Source organism: Pogona vitticeps, chromosome 2, assembly GCF_051106095.1.
Source record: "Pogona vitticeps strain Pit_001003342236 chromosome 2, PviZW2.1, whole genome shotgun sequence".
In the NCBI taxonomy this organism is placed as follows: Eukaryota; Metazoa; Chordata; class Lepidosauria; order Squamata; family Agamidae; genus Pogona; species Pogona vitticeps.
In genome coordinates, this window is record NC_135784.1 from 142835745 (window position 1) to 142860784 (window position 25040).

A 25040-nucleotide genomic window follows, 5' to 3' on the forward strand; every position below is an offset into this window, starting at 1 on the left:
AATCTCTGCAACTCTTATCTCCTCCTCTTGGCTCAGTATGACATAAAGGCCTATTTCGTACACACATTATCGAACTCCTTATCTACCAATTTTAACAAGGACATATCCTAGGGAAATGATTATATTCAAGAACACTTTGAAAAATCCTCAGCCTTAGAATGAGAACTTCTCAGCCACCCCTCACTGCTCAAGGTCAAGGAAATCTCATTTCAAGCAGGTTTCATACACATCAAGTAATTTGATCCAGAATTGGTTGCCACTATATGAACTAGTACATGGCACTTTGCTCTCAAAAGCATTCATTTTAAAGACCACTGTGCATTGACTAAGAACAGTGTAGTCATCTCTTTGCCTGCTGCTGAGGGCCAAACAAACACACATTCAAGTAAATAGGTCTCTCCATCTCCCACATAATTTTCTGTCCAGCAATATCATCTCTTCTACAGCTGTGTCTCTAGAATTAGACCAATAATGCTCACACTGCTACTTTTAATATACTTCTACAATTGCACCATTTTTTTGCCACTTGAAGACAGACTCTTTCTAGATACAGGATATTCATGTTGTCTAGCAGGAGTCTTAAATTCCAAAATGGGTTTGGGAAGCAAACAGTAGTAAAATCACAAATTCAGAAGTGCAGGGTCACTCCATGAGATTTACACAAGTACAGGAATCCATTGAAAGGGAAGGAAGAAGTAGCCATTTAGGCACCAGACTCAACTCCCCACACACTTCCTTTGTGCACGGCTTGTGAAATGCATTGTGCAAAGTGAAGACAGAGATGACAGTAAATGGAAGGAGTGAGCCATCCCCTCACATGTCTGAGGCAGGAGGAGGCGATAATGGAATGGATACTATGACCAGGGAGTTGGAAGGTCTAAATACAGGAAGAGGAGGAGCAGGAGGGAGAGAAAAGGAGGAGCCTAAAGAAAGAGAAAAGGGTGTGGAAGTTTTCCTAATGGGAGGGAGGGAAAAGACAAGCTGGGGATCCGAGGAGTGGGTTAGTCCAGAGCGTGAGAAGAAGAAAGAAGGAGAGGGACCTTATGTATTTAATGTACCAGGAAGGGAAGAAGTAAAGAAAGAGAGAGGCAGTGTTTTCAGGTGAGGATGCGGGTATAGAGGTCCAGCTAGGAGAACTAGACCCCTTAGAATGGGCGGTTTACATATACCCACGGGGACAAGGTCCTTGGACGTAGGTGGTCCAACCAGAACCGATTCCACCAGCTCAGGTGCCTCACGAAGGAGATTGGTGCTTCAACTCTCTGTAGAGTGACATGACCAAATGATCAGGTCTCACGTAGAAATTACCGTAAGCCATTCAAGTATAAATGCAGTTTCTGGAGAAAGGCAGTGAAGTCTAATAAAAAATATGAAAAAATTCTGGCATGATAATCCTATTCCGTTCTTACAGCAAACAAGAAAGGATGCTTTTGAGATTTAATATTGTTATCACTGTCCGGGGGGAGGGGGATATCAGAACCAGGGACATCCACTCAAATTGAGTGTTGGGAGAGTGAGAACAGAGAAAAGAAAATATTTATTTACCCAGTGTGTTGTTATTCTGTGGAACCCCTTGCCACAGGATGTGGTGATGGCACCTGGCCTAGATGCCTTTAAAAGGGGATTGGACAGATTTCTGGAGGAAAAGTCCATTGCAGGTTACAAGCCATGATGATGGGGATGTATAATCTCCAGGCTTAAAAGGAAGGTACCTCCAAATGCCAGGTGCAGGGGAGGGGTATCAGGAGACAGGTATCTAGTTGTCTTGTTTGCTCCCAGAGGCCTCTGGTGGGGCCACTGTGAGATACAGGAAGCTGGACTAGATGGGCCCTTGGCCTGATCCAGCAGGGCTCTTCTTACCTTCTTATGTCCTCACCATCAAGAAGACGTAAGTTCAGTGGGGAAGAAGAGGAAACATGCAACCTTCCAACCAATAAAATACTGTATTGTAAAATAATTGTCAAGTACTTTCACAATTTCCAGTTAAAGCATTATATTTACTAGGATTACATTATACTGTTGTTAATAGTTTTTTTGCTACTGGAAACAAAAGAAGAAAAAAGCTTAATCATCAACAGGTGGATCCTTATGCCATAATAGTAACTGGATTAAAAAAGGAGACTTTTTTTTTAACTTCTGAGGCCAGCACAGGCCACCATGTAGATTTCTACATGGCAACATGATGCCTTCTATTTCTGTATAGAACTAAATTAGTTTAAAAATCAGCTTGCTGTTCCTGGCTGGGCCAACAGGAGCTTCCTCCTCCATTTCCCGTTCCATCCCTTGACAAGGCCATGGGGGGGGGGGTTTGAATCAAAACAGGGTTTATTGTAATAGAGTGGAGATTTATAACAGAAATATCTTCAACCAGGCCCAGGCTAGTGTTCAGCACTGCCTGGGCACCTCTTGCAAAGTTCAATGAGTCCGAGTCTTTCTCCCTTCCAGTTACATTCACTGAGAGGGATTCTCAGTCCAGTTCTCCTCAATGGGAATGCCCCCCAGTGAGCAAATTCAGGGGACTCACAAGAGGGATGGACAATACGCTCATGCTGAGGGAACCGGAGTTGGTTCCTCCGGTTCGCACTCTTGTTTCCTCCCTAGCCTGGAATGTTCTTTGCCGCTGCCTCCGCCACGGTCAACGTCCTGAACCTGGTATCTCCTCTTTCTATGCTATGTTTTGTGATTAAAACTGCAGTGCCACAGTAAAAACTCCATTCATGACCCGAGTTTGTTTCCATACTCAGCTTGCTGGCTCAAAGGTAACTCAACCTTCCATCCTTCTGAGGTCAATAAACTGAGTACTCAGTTTGCTTGGGGGTGGGGGGACAATGTGTAGCCTACATCAGAGGTCCCCAAACCCCAGTCTGCGGCCCAATGCCGGTCTGTGGTCTGAGCCAGACCGGGCTGCAGAGAGAGATCTCCCGGCCCGCCCTCACACACACTCACCCCTGCACAGCCTGTTTGTGCCTGCATGCAACCACACACGCGCCCGCACAAGTGCTGTGCTACCCTTTGTGCATGTGCACGAGCACAGGGGGGTGCACCGCCTTCCCCAGCCAGTCCGCGGGGCTAAAAAGGTTGGGGACCACTGGACTACATGATTAAACTGCCCAGAGAGAGCTTTAAGCATTATGGGACGGTATGTAAGCAGAAAATTTGGGCCCCATCCTGCCAAGGCCATGGACCAGCATCGGGCCGCAGACCAGGGGTTGGGGACCCCTGCTGTATAGTACCTGGGGGGCGGGGATATAGAAGTCTCTACCAAAAGTTTTGAAATGGAAAATAATTCACAAAAATTACCCTGGTTTTTGCGCATATTCCCAAATTCAAGACTTCTTTGTGAAAAATTTATGGAAGTGACTTTTTAGTTAAAATCTGGTATTCTGTAGGGTTATGTATTTACTAGGGTTTTTCCATCAAAAATTATGTTTGTTTATTTGCTAATACTATTGCTGGAAAAGAAAAGCAATAATGTTTTTGCTCTCATGCAGGAATGCCAAACTGTTGGCAATATTTTCAATAGGGCCCCCAATAGGACAAAAAAAACACCATTGTCAGTATTTGTTACATCCTTGAAAGAAATGGCTGCAGTCACACCAGCAAAATGTTTTCAAGTTACTTCTCGTGAATTTTGACCCCTTTTTTCGATTCACACAACGCAAGGTCATTATCGATTCTTTTGTTACCTCTCTGTGCTATCTCCACATCAAATCTAGCCCAGTGGGAGGCTACTACTATATTTGTTCCATATTTCATCGCACAGTACAACCAACATCCCACTGAGTCTGTACTACAAAACCAGTTAATTTCCTATGCATCTTGCATGCAGTCCCACCTCCCTCATCCACTGTTGTTTGACTCCCTTAATTTTTTAATTAATTTTCAAACGAGAATGTCATGTTGGTATATGTAAGACCCCCAGCCAGGGGCAGGAAGCTTATGTAGGAGTGCCGTCGCTCCGGTCTCAGTCTAAGGAGATCCAGACTTCTCCCCCACCCTCTCCGCCTAAAAAGGAAAGCAAGGAGGTGGACACCCAAGAATTGGAAGAGTTAAGGAAAGGAAAGGGTCAGAAACACCAAGAGGTAGACACCCAGGATTTGATACAGGAAATGAAAGAGTTAAGCATGTCGGCATCGGCTGGTGGAGATTTGGCGGGAAAAGGGAGAGGTTCCATAGAGGCGGGGGTAGGAGATATAAGGGAAAGGCGGGAGGACATCCCGGGCGGTTGGGAGATGATATGGGTCCAGGATCCCTGGACAGGGAAAGGGAGCAGGTTAAGGTACCTCATGAAGAGGCCGAACGACACAGATGACAAGGGTTACAACCTCGCCCTTCTTATTGGGGTGAGACCGAAGCGAAGGAGTAGCGTCGTCTAAGAGAGGAGCGAGAGGACGTGGCGAGAGAAATTGAGACCAAGAAAGCATGGCATCTTGCAGAGCTCCAGAAGATGGGGGTCTACCTGGACCGTGGCTGGCCAGTCCGGGAGAGGGTTCCCCATTCTGGGGGTGGAGCGGAGATGAAGAGACCCTACCGCTTCTAGGTCCTGAGAGAGAAGAAGGAGAGCCACTGGTCACAGAGAAGATATTATCTGGACCATGGGACTTTGATGAAACAAACCCCTTTGTTGCTAACATTTGGACACCCTTGCAGTCGAAGTTCAGATGCCAAGAGACCTTAAACCCAGTTCAGAAAGAGGTTGCTGTTAATGTTGAACTGTTAATAAATGAAGATAATGTTAAAGAGTTAAAACCATCTCAAGCTTTATTGAGTGTGACAGGAGCCCCTAATGTCGAGCCCTCACAGTATACTCCTGTCAAATACAGATCATCAATCCCCTATCGTCTTCTGACTGCCACTGTAGTACACTGTAGGTTCTCCTCTATATAGGGTAATAAAGCTTGGAAGTAGGAAGAAATGTCCCAGATCAGTACATGGCCAACAAGAATGTTTTGCCAACACAATGTACCCACAAAAAGTTTCTAAAAAGTTTTCACACAGAAATATTATTATTATTTCAGCTGTGTGTGTGTGTGTGTATGTATTTATATATTCATTTTATATCCAACCTCTCTCACACACAGGAACCAAGATGGCTTCTCACATTTCAAAAAGTAGACAAAGAAAGAAAACATTAAAAAATTACAGGATTAAAACAGCATTAAAAATTGATTAGATTTTTACATCAAAATTAATACTACATTAATATGCACACTTATGCAATATCACATACATGTGAAAATGATCATCACATGTTAAGACTATGAACAGTATAAACACCATGCTTTTCTGGGGAAAAAAGCATCCAATCAGTTATCTACAGTACTCCACTAATTGCAATCCATTTATTTGCTATAGTTATGAATAACTGCCAACTGAAATCCAGTAGTAAACTGCAATTAGAAAAAGCCTATTGAATCAATGGAACATACACAGGTGTTGATTCATCAAATCCTCACTGATTTAATGGTTCTATTCTAGTTGAGGTTTACCACTCTATTTCAGCCACCAATACGAAATGGTAACTTTTTAATAGTGCTGTTATTGTTATGGCTAAATATATAACAGATACTGCATTTTCCTTTGGTATGTACTATGTGCGTAACTGCATGCACTCATATACTACCTGTATAGTTACAAGCATGTAAGAGATATTTATATAAGCATCATACCCTAGTCCTTTATCTTTAAGGAAAATTAAAATGGCTAAATTTCAAATCAATTTGACTTCCAAATTAAAATAAATGGCCTTCTGGTGGAAGAATAGAATACCTCACTTCTGATCAAAGTAACACAATTCTCTGTCAAAACAATCTGTGCTTCCATGTGCATTGTGCAACCATCTCTTTAAAAATTGATTTAAAACATGCTAAACCCAATTAATATAACAGGTTATTTCTTTCTTTCTTTCTTTCTTTCTTTAGCAACCATTTGGTAGAAAACAAACCGAAGTCCATTTTTAAAGACATTTGCGTCTGGACCCCCAGCATGAATTCCTCAATGCTGTCAGATTTAATATGGAAGGAGGAAAATGCTATAGGGCAAACAAGATGGAGGAGTCACAGATGCTCCTTACCACCACAGTCACACTTACCACCACTAATGACTGGCTGCTAGTGTTCCTGCTGAGAGAGAAACCTAGAGAAGTAAATAAGTGGTGAGCAAAATACAGTGGTGCCTCGCTTAATGGCAATAATCTGTTCCAGGAAAATCGCTGTTAAGCGAAAACATAGTAAAACGAAAATAAAAAGCCCATTGAAACGCATTGAAAACCGTTCAATGCGTTCCAATGGGCTAAAAACTCACCGTCCAGTGAAGATCCTCCATACGGCAGCCATTTTCAGTGCCTGTATAGCGAGGAATCCGTCCCTAAACACAGCGGGGAGCCATTTTAATTACCTGGTGGCCATTTTGAAACCACCAATCAGCTGTTAAAAAAACATCATTTTGCGAAGAATTGGTTCCCGAAGCAGGGAACAGATCATCGCAAAGCGAAAAAACCCTATTTAGACCATCGTTTTGCGATCGCAAAAGCGATCGCAAAAACATTGCCATGATTCGTCGTAATATGGGGTAATCATAAAGCGGGGCACCACTGTAAGCTTTGGGTTACATATTTGTAGTTTTGACTCCTGGTTACTGAAGTATAGAAGCAAGCACACAGCTCTCATTTCTCCTCTTGCTAAGAAACAGCACCACTGTAGAAGAGTAGGCAAACTGGTGCCCTCCAAATGTTCTGAACTATAACTCCCATAATCCTTTATGTTAAACCATGCTGACTGGTGTTGATGGTAATTAGTAGAACAAAATATTAGACTGTCTGACTCTGCCTACATGATACAAAAAAATACTAGGTAGTGGCTTCAAAGAACATTATAGGTGGCCAGTTGTCTGGTCCACTAACCCAATGCAGTCATAGAAAACGAAGAGAAAGAGCACTGCTTCTTTGCATTGAACAAGACTCCTCATTTTTATCCCATTACCAGATATAGAAGAGTCCTCTCCCCTCCCTCCCTCCCTCTCCCCCCCCGTGTGTGTGTGTGTGTGTGTGTGTGTGTGTGTGTCTGTGTCTGTGTCTGTGTCTGTGTCTGTGTCTGTGTCTGTGTCTGTGTGTGTCTGTCTCCCCCACACAGAGTTACCTGCATGTCCAAGTGTACAGTACTAGGTCTCTCTCTTCACAGGATAGATACATTGGCTCACTGAATTCATGAGGTGGCTACTTAATAAAATATACTTAAACATTACATTCCAGTACAAAAACTAGAAACTGCTCTCGCCCTGAGATTCATCCTTCATTTTCCCTGCTACTTTAACATGGACTACTACTGGCTTATCCCACTGCCTGATGCCAAGATCCTGGCCAGGGGGTACTAATGATGGTGGCCATCACCACCAATTCTACAGCAAGGCACAAAAACTATACAGGAGTCCTGGTAGCAGAGGCACACAAGGAACCACCAAGGTTTGAACAGTACCCATCATCTGGAACTCCAACAATCTTCTTAACCAGACATCCTCACTCAAGGCAGCCCGTCTTGAAAGACCTTTCAACTGCAGTGGTTGAGCAATAAGACAGCATTGAGCACCTTGGAGGAAAGTTGGGATTCAAGAAAAATTCCAAAAAAACCAGTGGCAGTAATAGTAGTAACAGCAGGCACTGCCAACACCTCTAGAACTAGGCACTTCATCCTGTTTAAAAATGGGGGCTGTTACTATACTATTTTGTAGTGACAAACATTTGGGGGTAAAATGTCAGGAACCCTTGGCAGTTTAACACACACAACTCATTGGGGGGGGGGGAAATCATGTGGGATGTAGGTGGCCAATCCCAAGTACAGTATACTATTAAATGCAGCTAATTTTCCCCCCCTCTTACCTTAGATAGATAGACAGACAGACAGACAGACACACACACATCCATCTATCTCCTTCTACTAGCAATAAATATCTCACAGCTACAAGGGATCTTTCCTGTCCTGTCAAGGAAGGCAATCATTAAAAAAAACAAGCCAGCATCAGTTTAATCTTGTGTCACATGTCACAAACTAGTCTACTGTTTGACATTTTTATGCAAGGTGATTGAGCACACAGAGATGCAGCCCAGCTACTGTTTCCCTCAACAATGCAGATCAGTCTGCTTCAGAAACTAAAACTGCCTTGATCTTTCTCATAGATGATTTGTCCTCGAAACATGGCAAGAGAAGGAAGACTGGATTACAGTATTTCCTGGATCCCTCAGAAGCCTTTAGCTACACTATTCTTTGGGACTGCCTGCATGGATTCCAGGACTTACAGTGATTCCATTACCACCTCTTCATGGAAACCAGATAGTACTGTGGGCAGACAGTTTTTCCTCACCTTTAGTATCTGTTTTGTCGAGTGCCAAAAGATTCGTTTTCTGTCTCCACCACCATAATGCATGCAACTGAATACAGGACTTTGCAAGATTCAATTATCACAGACAATGTGAGGTCCCATCAGTACTCCTGCAGCTCTCTTGTCTGATTCAGGGAAAGCGGTGGACTCCTTGCTATCTGCCTGAAATGGACTTCGAGAAACAAATAAGCCAAAGCTCAATCCAGGTAAGTAGAATTGCTCAAGGTGAGGGAACAAACAGACCAACAACCATATCACACCCATGTTGTGCACACCCTGTGTACTAACTCTGACACCATCACAATATCTACCTTCTAGCCATACCCTTCCAGAACAAATTCACATTTCCATTCCCTACCTAACCCTAGGAAATTCACTATAGACATTTTGCAACGCCACCAGATGGTCCCCATTCTTTTGAATGTGACATCATACAGTGGTGCCTTGCTAGACGATTACTTCGCAAAACGGTTAATTCGCAAGATGATGGGTTTTGCGATCGCTATAGCACTTTGCAAAATGGTTTTCCCTATGGGCGATTTTCGCTAGACAATGTTTCGGTCCGTGCTTCGCAAGACAGGTTTTTTTGGGGGGGATGGTTTTTCGCAAGACGACAATTTTGACAGCTGGGTCCGTGCTTCTCAAAATGGTTTTTTTAGGAATGGTTTTTTTGTAAGACAGCAATTTTGACAGCTGGGTCCATGCTTCGCAAAACGGTTTCCCTATGGGTGATTTTCTCCATTGGAACACATTAAATAGATTTCAATGCATTCCAATGGGGAACCGCATTTCGCAAGACGATGTTTTCGCAAGACAGCGATTTTCACGGAACGAATTAACATCATCTTACAAGGCACCACTGTACTTCCTGATGGCAGACTCTATAGGAACCAGGCCAGCTTCTGTTTGAAGGTCCAATAAACTTATACTGGCTGACCAAGAATCATAGCACAAAGACCAAAACACAATGACCATCATCATCATTACCATCACCACCATCATATCGGAACTGCATAGCTGAGAACAACTCTATGGGTCTTTTAATCCAGCCCCTGTCAAGGAGGTACAGTGGAGAATCGAACTCCAGCACCTAAACAACTGAGCTATCCAGCAATACTTTTCCCCATGTTTTTTTTCTCATGTTTATCTGATTGTTTGTCCATTCCATTGCAACCCCCTTGCAATGAGACATGAATTCACTTGCAGCCTCGAGCTGCTTAGTGGCTGTGAACAACTTAAGCAAATACTGATCCTCTTTGACACTTCCTGACCCAAAATAAGTTTTCATCACTATGTTCCATACGTTTGACAGTTTTCTGGGGTCTGATAGCTGGCTATAAATATCAACAGATCTTGATACTTTTTAGGTATTGGAGTTTGAATTGTTACTGTTACTCATTTACTCAATTATCCATTACTACCAATACTTGAAATGGGAAATTTCCCCTACTTACTAATTGAAGTAACGGTTTACAGGTAATCCAGTGACATATAGTACTGTATGTTAATTCCAAGCTCTGTCTTAAAGTCAGCAAGTCAGCTTGATCAAATCCCAGCAATGAGTCCAGAGGGTGGCCTGCCTTAAGCAAGCCTTCATCTTCCAACCTTAGGCGAGCCACTTTAAGAAATCATCTCAGTAGAACTAGGAGGAGGAAATGACAGGAAAGCAGTTGAAGTACTAACAACAGGGATTTCCCCTCTCTGATCTCCCTGCTGTATCACCAATCAATATTAGCACTACACACTGTATGGATGACACTTCAGAAATGAGATTTTTAAAAAGACAACTGGTCCATCTCATGTAGTAGTAACACACTCTAACAATGAAAGAACAGCTGCATCTGGAGAGCAGTCTCCAGATGACTCAAAATAACATGCAGAGAATCCAAATCACATATGTACAGGCACAGGTGAAACAAACAAATGAACAAGGAAACAAACACTGTAAACCAGCCAATCATTAAGAATGTTGTTCCCAAAGAACCTAAATATGGCAACAGATCAGGCTTTGAATGGAAGTGTAACTCATCTACCCACTTTCCCCTTGAGGAAAGGAGTCCATGCCTACCTGTCCCATACAATCAGACTTTTATATCCTCAAATTAAGAATGGCGGACCATGGCAGATCCCAGGACAACACCGTGACGCTACGCATATCAAGAAAGTGATTACACCAGTACTGTGATGCACACCGCATGGCATGCTATTTTTGAATTGACATTACAGCCAAGCTGGAACACACTGAAGACAATACAGGCCAGGTACTGTACCTAACTCAGCTTGCAGCTCATGTAAAAGCAACTCATCCAGATACACTTTGGCCATTTACCAGAGCTGCACAAAACTATTCTTATAGAGTTTATTTTTAAAAATTCTGATTAACTCACTACATTCTATTTCACTTTCATTTTTCTAAGATGAGAAAAACATCTTCTTTGTTACCCTTCTTCATACAGCGTATAGCTCCACATAATAGATGTAGCTGTCACCTCAGCCATTCTCAGTTTGGTTTATTTTTAAGGCAAGCCTCCAGAGTTTCATGCGTTATTCAAGTAGACACAGATCACATCAAATAATGAGTACATAGACATTATGTTCTTTTCACCAATACTTATTCTTTTCTTAACAATCTCTAGCAAGTGGTAGCATCACAGTGAGCCAATTTTTTTTCTGGAGAGGTAATTGTTAGTAACAGTTAAGATAACATAATAATATTTTGCTCATGTGTGCATCCCTTTGTACTTATCAGCACTCGATGTCTATGTGGATTTTAGGAAAGGGACCTTATTAAAGGCTTTTTGAGATTCCGGGTAATCCTTATACATATATTTCAAGGGAGATGAAAGAGGAGGAGTACCCATATCATCCTCCATCTACCAGACTGATAGAATGCAAGGTCGGACCATGCATTGCAACAGCAACATGGATAAGTAAGGGAACAAGCATATATTCACCATTGAAAATTGCAAGGTAGCTACTTACAAAACATATACCGGTAGTTCCTTAATGCCTGCATAATGTACTTGTGGTTTCATATAGTCCAAAATAATAATTACACTAGTTAACACTTCACCAACCTTTGCTAAATATGGTACTGTATGAAACAACTTGAAGAAACCAAATTAATGTGTGATTTTCCAAGAATAAAAGGGCGCCTCTCTCTATCTGCTTGCCGTTTGTGCTTCCTCCTTTGCTCAAAAATGTTTCATGGGGGGGGGAAAAGTCTTTTGAGAAATCAAATCTCACCACCGAGTCCAAGACTTCACTCCAGGCCTGCAAATGCAACTGCAGCGGAATCCAGAAGATTGTGCCAAAATATCAGAGCAGAACACAGTGGGATCTCTTCCTCACGCCACCCCCCAACAAGACAATCCCAGTAGAGAGCACAGAAGTGACATTTGGAGATATTAAAGACAAATTCATGTTTCATTCATAGCCGACTGAGTCCATCTTCCAACAGCTTGCAGATAAAGGGCCGTGAACACATCAAGCAGTGACTGGAGATGAAGTGACAGTTCTAGGAGGACAGTGGGGGAGTTGGGGGGGAGAGAGAGGAACTAGAAGCTATTTTGAAAATAAAAGGAAATGGCAACAATAAGACCAAGGAGGTACAACCCAGTCCAGAAGCAAACAGAGAAGCTCAGCATAAGGATTCGGTTTTTACCTTTCAGGATTTCTCGCTGGAGGGAAAAGCAAGGGAGCCTGTCACCAGAAGATGGAAGTCCCTCTGGGGAGCAAGGCTCCCTTTGCAGGGACAGCAGGCTGCCCCCCCCTCCGCAAATCAAGAGCTAACGATTACCCAGGCAAAACAGCTGCAGCCAAACGGGGTATACGGGTCACCTCTACCAAAGGGAAGTTAATGCACACGGACACCCTTCACACAGAAAGCCCTCCCCTCCCCAAGGTGAACTGACATCCCCCCCCCTTTGCTTAACTTCACCTAAAACAACTGCCTCCACAACGCAGGAAAAAGGGACCTCCATCAGGGTTGGAAACACACACACACACACCCAGGCTTATGCAACTCCTCCTGCCTTTCTCCGATTCCAAAACAACTTTCCAAGGCAGGCCAATCCCTCTCCATCTCTTACCTAACCCAAACAAGCCCTGTTTGAAAGAGTGGCCGCCGAAAATACCTTGCGTGCATGAAGGGCATGCCTCAGAGGAAGTCCCCTACATCGGGAGGGCTGATGTTTACAATGTCCAATTACATAAGAAACGCACGAGAATTATTTCCCGGGTCCCCTCAATTGGGAAACGGAAAGGTTGAACAGCTGATCAATAGCGATGCAGCTTTGCAGGAAGCATCTGTTCATTCGTGATCTTTCAAAAAAATAAAATCCCTGCCCAAAACAAAAGCAGCCTCTGTGACTCGGTTTGCCTGCTTGCGGTGCCACCCGATCACCGATCCATATGTTGGATCCGGTTCAGCACTGGGTGGTGTTGTTGTTTTAAAGCCAGAGTTGCAAGGAGGGTTGGAGGGTCTGTGCAGCGGAGGGTGGGAGGGGGTGGTGGTGGCAGGCAATCGGCTCAGTGCTTGCGGAGGAAAGAACAAAATGTTCCCCCATCATCAGGCTCTGGGCAACTGAGGTGGGAAAGCCAAGGAGCAGAGAAATTCTTCTCAGATCCCGAGAAGAAACGGGAAGGACTCGGGCAGGAGGGAAGGAAAGAATCGTTTTGCAACAGAGAACCCCGCCAGGCTTTTGGGGCCCCCAAAGCTACAGACAAGAAATCAACTTACCGGGGTCGAAGTGCGAACTGAAGGCAAAGCTGGGATTGAAAAATGAAGCCGACATGACAAGGGCCAAGAAACCTGCCCCCATTCCCATGGCAAAGCGGGAAAAGTGGGGAGGGGGCTTTGGGGGGGTGCGGAGAAGAGCGGAAACGGCAGATCAAAAATAGAGGAGACAGGCGGCAAGTAGGAGGCAGGTGAGGCGGGGGAAGGGGAGGCAAAAGCTCTCACAACTCCAGAAGTTGCACCGGGAACACATTACAAAATCACCATCTCTTTGCCGCTTGATAGCACAGCCCGGGAATTCAGTGCTGCAGCTCCTCCTCTTCCTCCATGTTATTATCCCGATGCGTCTCCTTCAGGTATTTGTATATTTGTGTGTGTGTATGTTTTAGCAGATCACGGCCTCCATGGGAAGATGCGCACGGTGCTCCGGTTGCAACGGCCGCGGTTGCAAGTGCCTTGGAGAGAGTCGCTGGGGAACGTCGTGATTATTTAAGCTTTGTTAAATTGCAAAAAAATTACAAAAAATACATAAAAACCCTCTCGGCATTCAGGGCTGCTAATGCAAGATGAGAAGGGCTTTAAAAAAAAACCACGACAAACAAGCACCCAGCCAAAAAAATCCCCCAAATTTCAAAGCAGCTGCTAGCAAAATCAAATTGCACCTGACTGACTTGGAGGTTTGGTGCCGTCTTCCAAAGAACGCCCACACAGTCTAGGGAGGATCTTGCCAAAAAAAGGGGGGGGGAGAGAAAAGAGAAGAGAGAAATGTAGTCGCACACTCACCCCCCCCCGCCTCCGGCTACCACAGAGGGGGGAAGCTTTGCACCAAAACAAGAGCCCTGAGAAGTGCTGCTGCAGGAGCGGCGGGATGGATTCCCGCCGGGAGCGATCAGGCCGGCGTTAAGCGAGGAGGCTGCAGAGCGCTTACAGCAGGGCTCCGGAGCCGACGCCGCCGCTGCCGCCGGCGCTAATGGGAATGCAAAAGAAGGAGCTGTTCCAGTGCTGACCCAGGGAGAAGCTGCAACAGCAACGCCATCTTGCTCCCGATCTGCCCTCCCCCCAACACTGCAGCAAGCGGCAGGAGAGGAGAGGAGCGGGGAGGGAGGCGAGGGAGCCGGGCAGCGCCGCGCGCCCAGGTGGCATGGCTCGGCGCGCGCCAAGGGTGAGGAAGGGGCGTCGTTGCACGTGCAGGGAAGTGTGACCCGGGTGCGCTCACGCGCCAGCACACACTGCGCGCCTTCCACTCCAGGCGACTGAGCTAAGCGCGCGCACGCGCGCGAACACACACATAACATACACGCGTGTCGCCTGACCAGCCTTCGCGTTCACACGCGCTTCTCCGTTCATATCCGTGCTCCAAGACTCCCCACTGAGCCCCATCCTCGGCGCACACCCTTGCGCGCTTGAAGGCACCGGCAGCATCCGTGCCTGCAATAATATACATGCACCGTCACCCCGTTCCGTGATAAGCCCTCCGTCTGGCATAGCTGTCGGCCACGTTCACACGCTGGTGAGCATTGCTGGCCTAACCACGGAAACAACTTATACAGTATGCGAATTTTCGAGCCTCCGCCTATATGCTCAGCAAATACGCTCTCCTCAAAATTCACTTGGCCTCTGTACAGTATTTCAGGCATTCCTACACAGTGGCCAAATTAAGAGGGGAAAGGTCTGAAGGATCCTTGGTTAAAAATCTCAGGCCTGAGCCTCTCACGGAAACTGGAAACTATGGGCTCCATCTCCCATTATCCTTCCAATAACACTGGCTGAGAGAAGGAGGCCCTTCTATCTCCATTATAATTTGAAGATGCCACTGTATATGTCGTGATTGCCAATCTCATAAACATAGATCTGTTTTGCTCTTTGATGTCTTATAACAGGGAAATCAAGGTCTAGGACAAAATGCATGTGCTTCCAAGAACCACAGATGATATCAGTTTTCATGTAGAAACAACATGACCAGCTTCTTCAAACACAAGTCTTTATCAAATAGGGGCCCTCTGGATGTTTAGACTCCAGCCCCCATAATCCCAAACCATTGGTCATGCTGAGATAATACAGATGTTATAGTCCAAAAACAACTGAAGGACAATGATTTTGTGAAGGCTGACCGATACACACTATGTGTTATAGAGGTGAGCAATTTATGGCCCTCCAGATATTGCCAGACTGCAACTCCCATCAGCTTTAGTCAGAAGAGGCAAAGACCACCCCCCAACAACATCTGGAAAGCTACCAGTGTCCACAAATGAATTAGTCCATAAAGTACCATCAATTATGAATTTCTTTTATATAAACTTTTATATAAACTTTTTCTTCAGAAGGAAAAATGTGCACCTACCCTAACGTGTGCAATCACACACCTCTATTTCAGTGCCAATGCAAATTATTGACTGTAACAACATATGCCAGTATGTTTTGTCACATATGATGTCACATATGATGTCACTTGTGAAGTTGGTTACTCCTGCTACTATGTAGGACCAGAGTATGGTGGTTCATCAAGTAAAACAAACTAATGCAGTAGGCTGGAGGTAATATCACTTTTATGCTGATAGAACAGACATCCACTCTATACCTGGTAAACCCAAGTGGAGCCACAAAAACAGAAAATCCAGACAAACATAGACACATTACAAAGGGAATGTATAACGGGTCTCACCCATTTATCTTTCATGTTGATGGTATAGACTGCAATTCAGCAGTATAGCAGGATTTCCACCAAATCCCTGAATTTTTCAATAGGTGGAACACTAGTGCCGGATTGCACCCTCAGCTCAGCACTGAAATGGAGAGAGATAGTATTTGTTGTGCCATCCCCATTTCAGTTAAGTGCTGAGCTAAAGCATAAGAAGTGTTCAGCATGAAAACTTACCATTGATGCCTTCGGTAGTTCTGTAAATAAGGTAACTAGCTACTTATCTCTAAAACTTAAAAACAGTTTCTGCAATATTTGAAAAAGGAAGGAGGAGACAAAAGTGGAAGGGAATGACAGGTAAACTACTGCCCCCCCCCCACATTCACGAAACTCCTCCCATTCCTGCCAATCAGATTATACAACCTAGACTGGAGTGTGCCACCACAAATAGAGAGGGAATGCACTGCTGAGTAGTGCATAGACACAAAAAAATAGCTAAAGATGACTCATAGGAGTGAGTTTAGCCACATGCTGCAGGAGGAAGCAAAACACAAGACAATGAGATCAAATACATTGCTAAGAAACGAACAGAATCATTGTTTTATACAACTTTATTGGTTCCTGTCCCCTCTAATGTGAATAGTTATTCCTTTTTTTCCACCTTCCCCATGTAGGCTATATAGGACTCATCTTTTCCATTAGAGTTTTATACTCTCAGTGTGTGCTTACACTAGAAAATAAATCTGTATTTGAATCTGGTTTAACATGTTTTAAATTGATTTTTTTAAAAAAAGATAACTACATGCCGCACATGGAAGTGCAGATTCCCCCCCCCCCCAGAAAACATCTTTTTTTGGTCAGAAAGTGAGGTATTTTACTGGGTGCCAAGAAGGTAATTTATTTTAACTCGCTTGTGAAATTTAGTTTGAATCAACAGATGCAAATGCCTCTGTCAATGTAAATTGTGTCTGTGGGGTTTGCCACTCCCACAACTCACTGGTGTGCCTTCCCTCTCACCAGTCTCCTTCTCCACTGGGCTTCCCTGAGAGACAGAGAGAGAGAGAGAGAGAGAGAGAGAGAGAGAGAGAGAGAGAGAGAGAGTCCTTGTGCTTGTATTGTACTGCAGTTTGATTTATTTTAATTTTTTCTCTCTATAATAGTGACATATCGATATTACAGTCTGAAATATTTTTTAAAAAATGGCAGCCAGTGCAAGGGGGGAAAGTGCTCTCTCCTTAAAAAGTGGAGAAGCTGAGGGGGCTTTGAGTCACTGTCCCATCAATTTCTCTTCCCTTCCCTAATGCCAGTGCAGGCCACTTCACTGCCATCTCTCTCTCTCTCTCTCTCTCTCTCTCTGTCTGCCTGTCTTTCTCCCTCTCCTGGGCATCCTCACTCAGAAGTTTTCAATAAAAGAAGGCTGCTGTCCCTTAAAAAATTTACTGAAAGAGAACCCTTTGTCTGGCTTCCAAGGACCACAGGAAACCTACAGGAAAAGCAAAACAAAACAAAATAAAAAGCAACAGGTACCAACTTCCTGTGACTTGCTGTAGGAAACTTGAAAAGTAGTAAGTGACGAACAGTAGGGTAGTAGCAAGTGATCCTTAATGCCCTGTCTGAACAAGCACTCTTGATTTTCATGATTTCAAACATGAAACAGAGCTGAGGTCATAGGAGTTGCCTGTCTGGAAGTTAGTTCTTAAATCACATCCCAGGATTCATGAGATACTCAAACTGGTGTTTTATTTGCTCATAGGGAAAAAAGGCAGAGTTTGCAGTGGCTCAATGTACAAAACATAAAGTGCAAAGACATATATCTGTCACAACCCTTAATGGCATTAACTATAACCCAGCAAGCATTTCATTACATATATGCATAGGACATGGGCAGGCTCAGATCAGATCCTCCACTATCCTCAAATCCACTAACAACTTGTAGTTGTTGTTATGGCAACCCTATAAATACGGTAAGCGATCTCCAAAATGTCCTGTCCTCAACAGCTCTGCTCAGCTCCTGCAAACTCAAGGCTGTAGCTTGAGTTTGCAATTCATCTCGTATTTTGTCTTCCTCTTTTCCTACCGCCTTCAACCTTTCTCAGCATTATTGTCTTCTCCAATCAATCTGGCCTTTTCGTGATGTGCCCAAAGTAGGACATGTTTCAACATTTTTGCCTCCAGAGATAGTTCAAGCTTGATTTGCTATAGGACCCACTGCTGATTCCAGTTTCATGAGGAATGTGAATGCATTCCAGGATTGAGTCTGTTCTTTACCAGAGTTTGTCAAAGTGCTGAACATATTTTGTGGCTAGAGATCAGCACCCTTGAATCAATCCTGTAAAGTTCATACTGAAAACCAGAGTGGATTCACAGTATTTTCCAACAGCTTGCCCACCTGTAGACATGACTAGCCATGGATATTTCGTGCTCTCAAAATCTGCAGCCCAGTCCTCTTCATTTCTGAGTATGAGAAGATAATGCATTACCTGGATTTTTGCAACATGCCGTTTCTTACATAGAACAGGCAAGAATAGGAACCTTTGTGATGGACATTCTCACATGAAATTTGAATGCTATGCAGCCAATTGCTAGTGGAACAGAATGGCATGGGCTCAAATAAGTTCTTTTTGGGACATAGTGTGGCACTATTCAACCCTTGTTTTGCCATCTTGGCATTAAAAGTTAATTTGTTTGCCATGGTTTCCCTTTTTGATATGATGTACTGCTGTTGCACCAGACAAATGAGTTCAGAAGAATCCTTTAGTGTACTCTCTAGATTACAACTCTCCCTGTTGCAATCATGACCTCTCCTAGGTTTTAACTGAGATTGAAGCCCCACTTTGGTCAATGGTGCTTACTGACATTTGGGTATGCATAGACATGCAGCCTTGCAGTGCAAAGAATGGCACTGTAAACAAACAATTTTTCTTTTCTTATTGTCCTTTTCCCATGGCTGGATGCTGTGCACCCAAACTCTTCATTAAAGGAACAGTATGCATAACTGGATGAGTAAGGTGTCTAATATAATGAGATGATGGAAGCTTTGAGCTTGGAAAAGCGGCACGCACTCACACACACACACACATCATCTGCCAGCCACAGAAAGCTCATTGGCCTAGCTGAGACAGGGAGGCTTCTCCCAACATTTCAAGGTGAGGCACCCATCCAACATACATACATACCAAACCGGATGCCACACTTCAGTTTTGCGCATCATAATGCATTGTATCAGAAGAGGCTGGGTAGTAAACTAGATGCAGTTGCATCATGTCCCACTTGTATGCTTCCCTCAGGCAACAAAGATTTGCCAACCGATTGATTCTGTGAACAGACTGTTGAACTAAAGAGGGCTTTGGGCTCTGCTTGTGTTCTTCATTGGCTCCGCTTTGATGACTCTGCTCTCTGCCTCAGCAGCCAAAGATCTCTATTGCCCACCATCCTAGATCTTTAGAAGCAAGACATCGGGATGCTTGTGGAGGTACCAACGGTGATGGCCGGCTACACAAATGAAGTTGCTGCCATGACTTCCCCTTTCTCCTTTTTCAGCAAGGGTAGAGGGGAGTTCTAGACCCAGATGACTTGCAGCTATACTGCAGACTACAGTTCAGGACAGAAAGTCAATTAAATCTTGAGTTATCATTCCACATCTGGACCACAAGGCATAGATAAAAACCAGCTAGGATGGGGTTGTCTTGACAGTTCTTTTAACACCATTCTGGCAGCAGCATTAAGAGACCAACAAGCAGCCTGAAATACTTCACCTTTTCATACGGGGCCTATATTCCCACATTCTGTGTTAATATTTAAAGCCGAATTTGTGTAGACTGTCCATGTATCAGAGGAGCCAAGCTTGCAAAGAACACAGTGCTGCAGAGGTCGCGTTGCCATAAATAGATCTTATGTTAGGAGGTACACAGGGGGAGGGAGGAATTAAAGGTCTCCTCATGAATAAATGTTCTCACAGAAGCTGCCCTGATGCTTTTCAAGCTCATTCCCAGCCTTCCTTGGGCACAAGATAATATTGCATTGTATACAGTTACAATTCCCACTTGTAAAACCAGAGTGCAGGACTCTTAATGGGTGGTTACAGATGCAGCTAGCCTGAGTGGGAGCAGAAATGCTTAGAACACTTTGCTTTCAAATAATATTCTTTTTAAACCAAAGGGAGGCAGCTACATCCGGGGCAAGAGAAGTGGATTTCATCCTGCTTTGGAGACCCAGGTAGAAAAAGGGGGACCTGGATCCCAAGGAACTACATACTGTACTGTCATCTACCAAGAACAACTTTCTTTTCCTTTAGGCTCAGAGCCTGTCCAATTTTGTTTTTTTATTTATTTATTTAGGAAGCAATCTTATACTCCTTGTGGGTATCCAAACTTCCCTCTCTGCCTACGAAGAGGGCCTCATGGTGGCTGCCCTACCCTGCTACTCCAGCTCTCCTACCAATAGTGCTTGGAAGTGAGGCCCAAAATGTGGCAGTTCAGCAGAAGCATCGTTGAGGAGACAACCAAGGATTGATAGGATAAATGGATTGTTGTGCCTTGGAACGTATGCAGTCCCAAGAGCTGAAATAATATTGGAAGCAAGCCTGTTTTGAGTCAGCTGCCTCTGACTTATGACACTTCATTAACAGCCCTGCTCAGCATTTGCAAACTGAAGTATGTGACTTCCTTTATTGAGTCAATCCATCTCATATTTGAAGAGATAAGGTAGCAGGTGGCCATGTTTGTCTGCTGCAACAATTTAAACCAGAAACAGTCATGTAGCACCTACAAAACTAACTAGTTTTTATTTTACAGAAGCTTTTATGTGTCCAAGCACACTTCAAATGAATGGAACAGCACTGTTTCATCTTATATTTCATCTTCCCCTTCCTCTATGGCCTTCAAGTTTTCCTAGCATTATTCTCTTTTCCAGTGACTCTTGTCTTCATAAGAGATCAAAAATCCACACGCACGCACTTTTTACCCTGGCCAATACAAGCCAGCACAGCTCAATAAGTGACTCATCTCCATCTCTTTGGGATTGCTCTGCTGTTCATATACGTACTAGCATGAGGTCTATTTCAGCTGAAGTGAAAGAGTTTCTTGTTCCTACATAAAGGAGTAGGATAAGCTTGCTTCAAAATAGGTTGTGGTGTGGGTGGGGGTAGGAATTACCTGTTTGAGCATTTTTAAAGAAAGGGGGAATGCGGAGAGCAGCAACAGGCAAGGAAGCAAATAACTTAGGGAAGGTCTGGGGAAGAGTAGTAGTGGTTCAGCACTGCGACAGAAGGAGGAGGAGATTGCTGGTATATTTGTTACTGTATTTTGAGTGGAGTCGGAAGAGTTTATTTTCCAGAATCTATTTTTTTAAAAATTCACAAGACCTAGGACTGATAATCAGTGGATGATTATCACTAGCCAGTGGTTGCTTATACCTGTATGGTTGCATTCCATACAACACTACAAACCATACACACTCAACAAACTGCTATCTAGAGAGAGAGAGAGAGAGAGTAATCAGCACTTTTGTATTACCACTAAGATGCTGAGAAAATACAGTTTCTCTATAGCAAAAACATTCCCTCACAAACAAATGTAAATGTAATCACATCAGCTGAGAAGCAAATACCCATTTACTGTGCAATGAAATAGTCATCAGAAAAGGCCCTCAGAATTATAGGCAGTTTCTCTGGACCAGATATTCAGAAGAACTGTAGGAATAAACATCTGTCTTGTTTGCATGTACAAATTCAATGGCATTAAGAATAGAAAACAGCCTCGCCCCTGTTTATTTGCAAGACTGTTAAAGAATGGGACTGTACAGGATACAGAAATTTAATTTTGATTTTACATAACTATAGAGTAACACATAGGTTAAAAAAATTTATATTCCATTCAGCCTGATCTGGCTTTTAAAGAGTATCTGCAATCCTGTTGTTAAATGTAAATCCTGTTGTTAAATGTTTCACTAGAGTAGGCTCATCAGTGGTGATTTACTGAGTGAATTCCTTCATAGGTTCCATTGATTCAAGTAGATGTACTCTAGTTGCAATGTACTATGAACTCTAGATGAGTTGCAATGTACTATGAACCAGACTCCCAACCTGGTTCATAGTACATTGGTTGGGAGTCTGGTTCCCCCCACTGCGCCTCATTGAGAGGGGCTGGGCTCAGTGATCTATAGGGTACCTTCCAGCTCTACAGTTCTAAGATTATAATAATGATAATGATGCTAAGTAACATGATTTTAGTCAGTAATTGATAAACCATACCTTTGGTTGAACTACCTGAGATCATTCACAGGTTCCTGTGTTTCTCTAGGGCACTGGATAATCCTCCCACAGAAAATAGCAACTGCATTACCTTTTAATCTATCCTAATGTATGTAATTTTGTTGCAAACATTTAGTATTTTTAAAATTCCCATGGTGCCATACACCAAGAATCTATAACAAAAGCAATAAGCTCACTATAATAAACCAACAATAAAATACCACATGCAAATAGCTGTAGTTAAAAAAAAAACAATTCCACTCAAGATCAAAACCTCTGAGAAAATAAAATATCATCGCCGACTTCTGAAAGATAGGAATGTCATGGTCCCATTTCAATATTGCATGCATTTTTAATATGAACAAACATGAAAACTGAATGTAAGTTTTTACATGTGTAAAGACTCGTGTAGCTTCACAAAAAACTCAGAGAGGATCTGAAAACAAACAAGCAAAAAAAAAGGAGGCACATATAGGAAGTGGAAGGAAGGCCGGGCCACAAAAGAAAAGTATAGGCAAGTAGCAAGGAATGGCAGGGATCTCATTAGAAGGGCAAAATCTGAGAACGGGCTGAGGCTAGTGAGAGACACTAAAAGCAACAAACAGAAAAAGCATTCTTCATATATGTCCATAGCAAAAGACAAAGAAAAGAAACTGTGGCTCAGCTACACAATGGAGATGGATAAATGATAACAGAAGACAAAGAAAAGGCAGAAGTGCTCAATTCCTATTTTAGCTCAGTCTTTTCCCAAAGGACAGGCTATGACTCTCCAGAGAATTGTGAAGTGCAGGTGGAGGGGACAAGACTGTAGCTGGAGTGATAAACAAATAGTCAAGGAATACCTCACTACCTTGAATGATTTCATATCTCCAGGGCCGGAAGAACTACAACCAAGAGTATTGAAGAAGCTGGCTGAAGAGGTCTCAGAACCAATATCCATTATTTTCTTGAAATTATGGGAAATGGATGATGTGTCAGATGATTGGAGGAGGGCTAATGTTGTCCCTATCTACAAAAAGGGCAAAAAGGAGGAACCTGGGAACTACACACCAGTCAGCCTAACATCAATCCCAGGAAAAATTCTGGAACAGATTATTAAGCAGTTACTGTGCAAGCACTTAGACAACAATGCAGTAATAACTAGAAACCAACATGGATTTATCAAGAACAAATCCTGCCAAACTAATCTGATCTCATTTTTTGATTTGGTAGACATCGTATACCTTGACTTCAGCAAAGCTTTTGACAAAGTGACGCATTATATTCTGATTAGCAAGCTAACCATGTGTGGGCTGGATAGAACAACTGTCAGGTGGATACACAGCTACAGAATTGTACTCAGAAGGTGATGATTAATTACCCCTTCTCCAAATGGAAGGAGGTAACAAGTGCAGCATCCCAGGGTTCAGTCCTGGGCCCTGTGCTCTTTAACATTTTTATTAATGACCTAGATCAGGGGGTGCAGGGAAGTGCAAAGACTACATCTAGGAAAAAGAAACTGGAGGCATTAAGGAGAAATTGAGACAACCACCTAGCAGATCATTTGTATTCCTGTATTGAGCAGATGGTTGGACTTGATGGCCTTATAGGCCATTTCCAATTTAATTATTCTATGATTCTATGAAAACACATGCCATTTCTCCACTGCATGTGCATACACTAGAAAGCTTTTATTAGCATCTTTCAAGTCAGTGATTACCATATTTACCTGTAGTGAAGCAGGCACAGCTTGTGCAATGGTGGCAAAGCACTCTACCCCTAGCCAGCAGAAAGTGTGGCCAAGGCAGACAAACTAAGGTCAGTTTGTTTGAGGATTGTCCCCAATTTCAGTTTTGCAACTCCAAATAAGCAGCAAAGGCAAAAGATTTGATAGCGGCCTGCCAAGTGGATCAGAGCATTTCTTATGAAACAAGTGGTATGGTGACTTAGCTCAGTTGACTGGAGCACAGCCAAAGGTCAGGAGTTTGGGCCTCCCAGGATAAAAGCCAGCCTTTGTGACCCTGGGCCCACTGCATGACCTTAGTGTGCCATCAAAAGGAAAGAATGCTAAACCACTGCTGAATATTTTATACTTAGAAAACCCTGGGAAAGGATTCCACAAGTTAGGATTAACATGAGAGCACATAATTAGTTACTAGGTGTCACATGCAGAATCTAGTCAAGAGGTGTTTTAATCATGGTTGACTCAAACCATTTTGTTGCCCAAAGCAAAGAAATTAATTGCAACCAACACACCCTACTCAAGGTGCATGGTGGCTAAAGTCAGCCAAGTTATTTTGGTGCAGGAGGTAGAAAAATCTCACAAATACCTCTTCCGCACCCATGGCAGCAAAACAACAGTAAAGTCAATATATAACTGACAATTTGCTGCCCTTTGATTACATCCATAAAATCATGCCTAAAACAGTTTATTTGTCTAATAATATGGCTATAACTCGTTTTAATTAATAACAAATACACATCTCCTTGTTAGTGGTCCCAAATTAATGTACAATCAAATAATAAAAAGAAGCTGAACAGCAATCTAAACAAAGAACAAATTCTCACCAATGACTCCAAAATGTATTTGTAGAAAATGACCTAAATGTATGGTCACATCTTAATTCACAGAAGAATCATATATGTCCAAAAACAGAACGCTGTACCTTGGAAAACTACTTGTCAATTCTATCATGTAGAATATACTCTTATTTCCTCACATTCATTTGGTCAGACAGATGGGAGTTTAAAATCTGTGTTGTTAACGTAGAAATAAAGCTAGGACTTTAGAGGTACCACTGACATCTAATTTTATCACAGCACAACATTCACCAAAGATTTAAGATGCCTGACCCTGGGGAATGTCAGTGCAATTACACTTTACCTGTACAAACTTGGCTGTTCTATTTAAACAGTCTTTCCAAATGGGTTTAAACAAGAAGTTCAACTTAAGTTCTTTTATATAATTAAGTGCATCTGTTTCTTACAATGCATTTGTAGTCCCATAATGGTTAATTGAGATCAGTTGCTGTACAGAAATGAGCTCTCAGCATTTGCCAACA

The 25040-nt window shown here is 43.1% G+C and overlaps 1 protein-coding gene across 2 annotated transcripts in view; it reads right to left on the bottom strand.

Moving 5' to 3' along the window:
* Positions 1–14007, bottom strand: part of AATK (apoptosis associated tyrosine kinase) — a 106294-nt gene extending 92287 nt beyond the window's left edge. For both annotated transcript variants that reach the window (XM_078384289.1, XM_078384288.1), the window contains exon 1: positions 13115–14007. In XM_078384289.1, coding sequence (XP_078240415.1) covers positions 13115–13202 — 88 coding nt within the window. In that variant the 5' untranslated portion in view covers positions 13203–14007. The remainder of the gene's footprint in view (positions 1–13114) is intronic.
* Positions 14008–25040: the final 11033 nt, after the last annotated feature.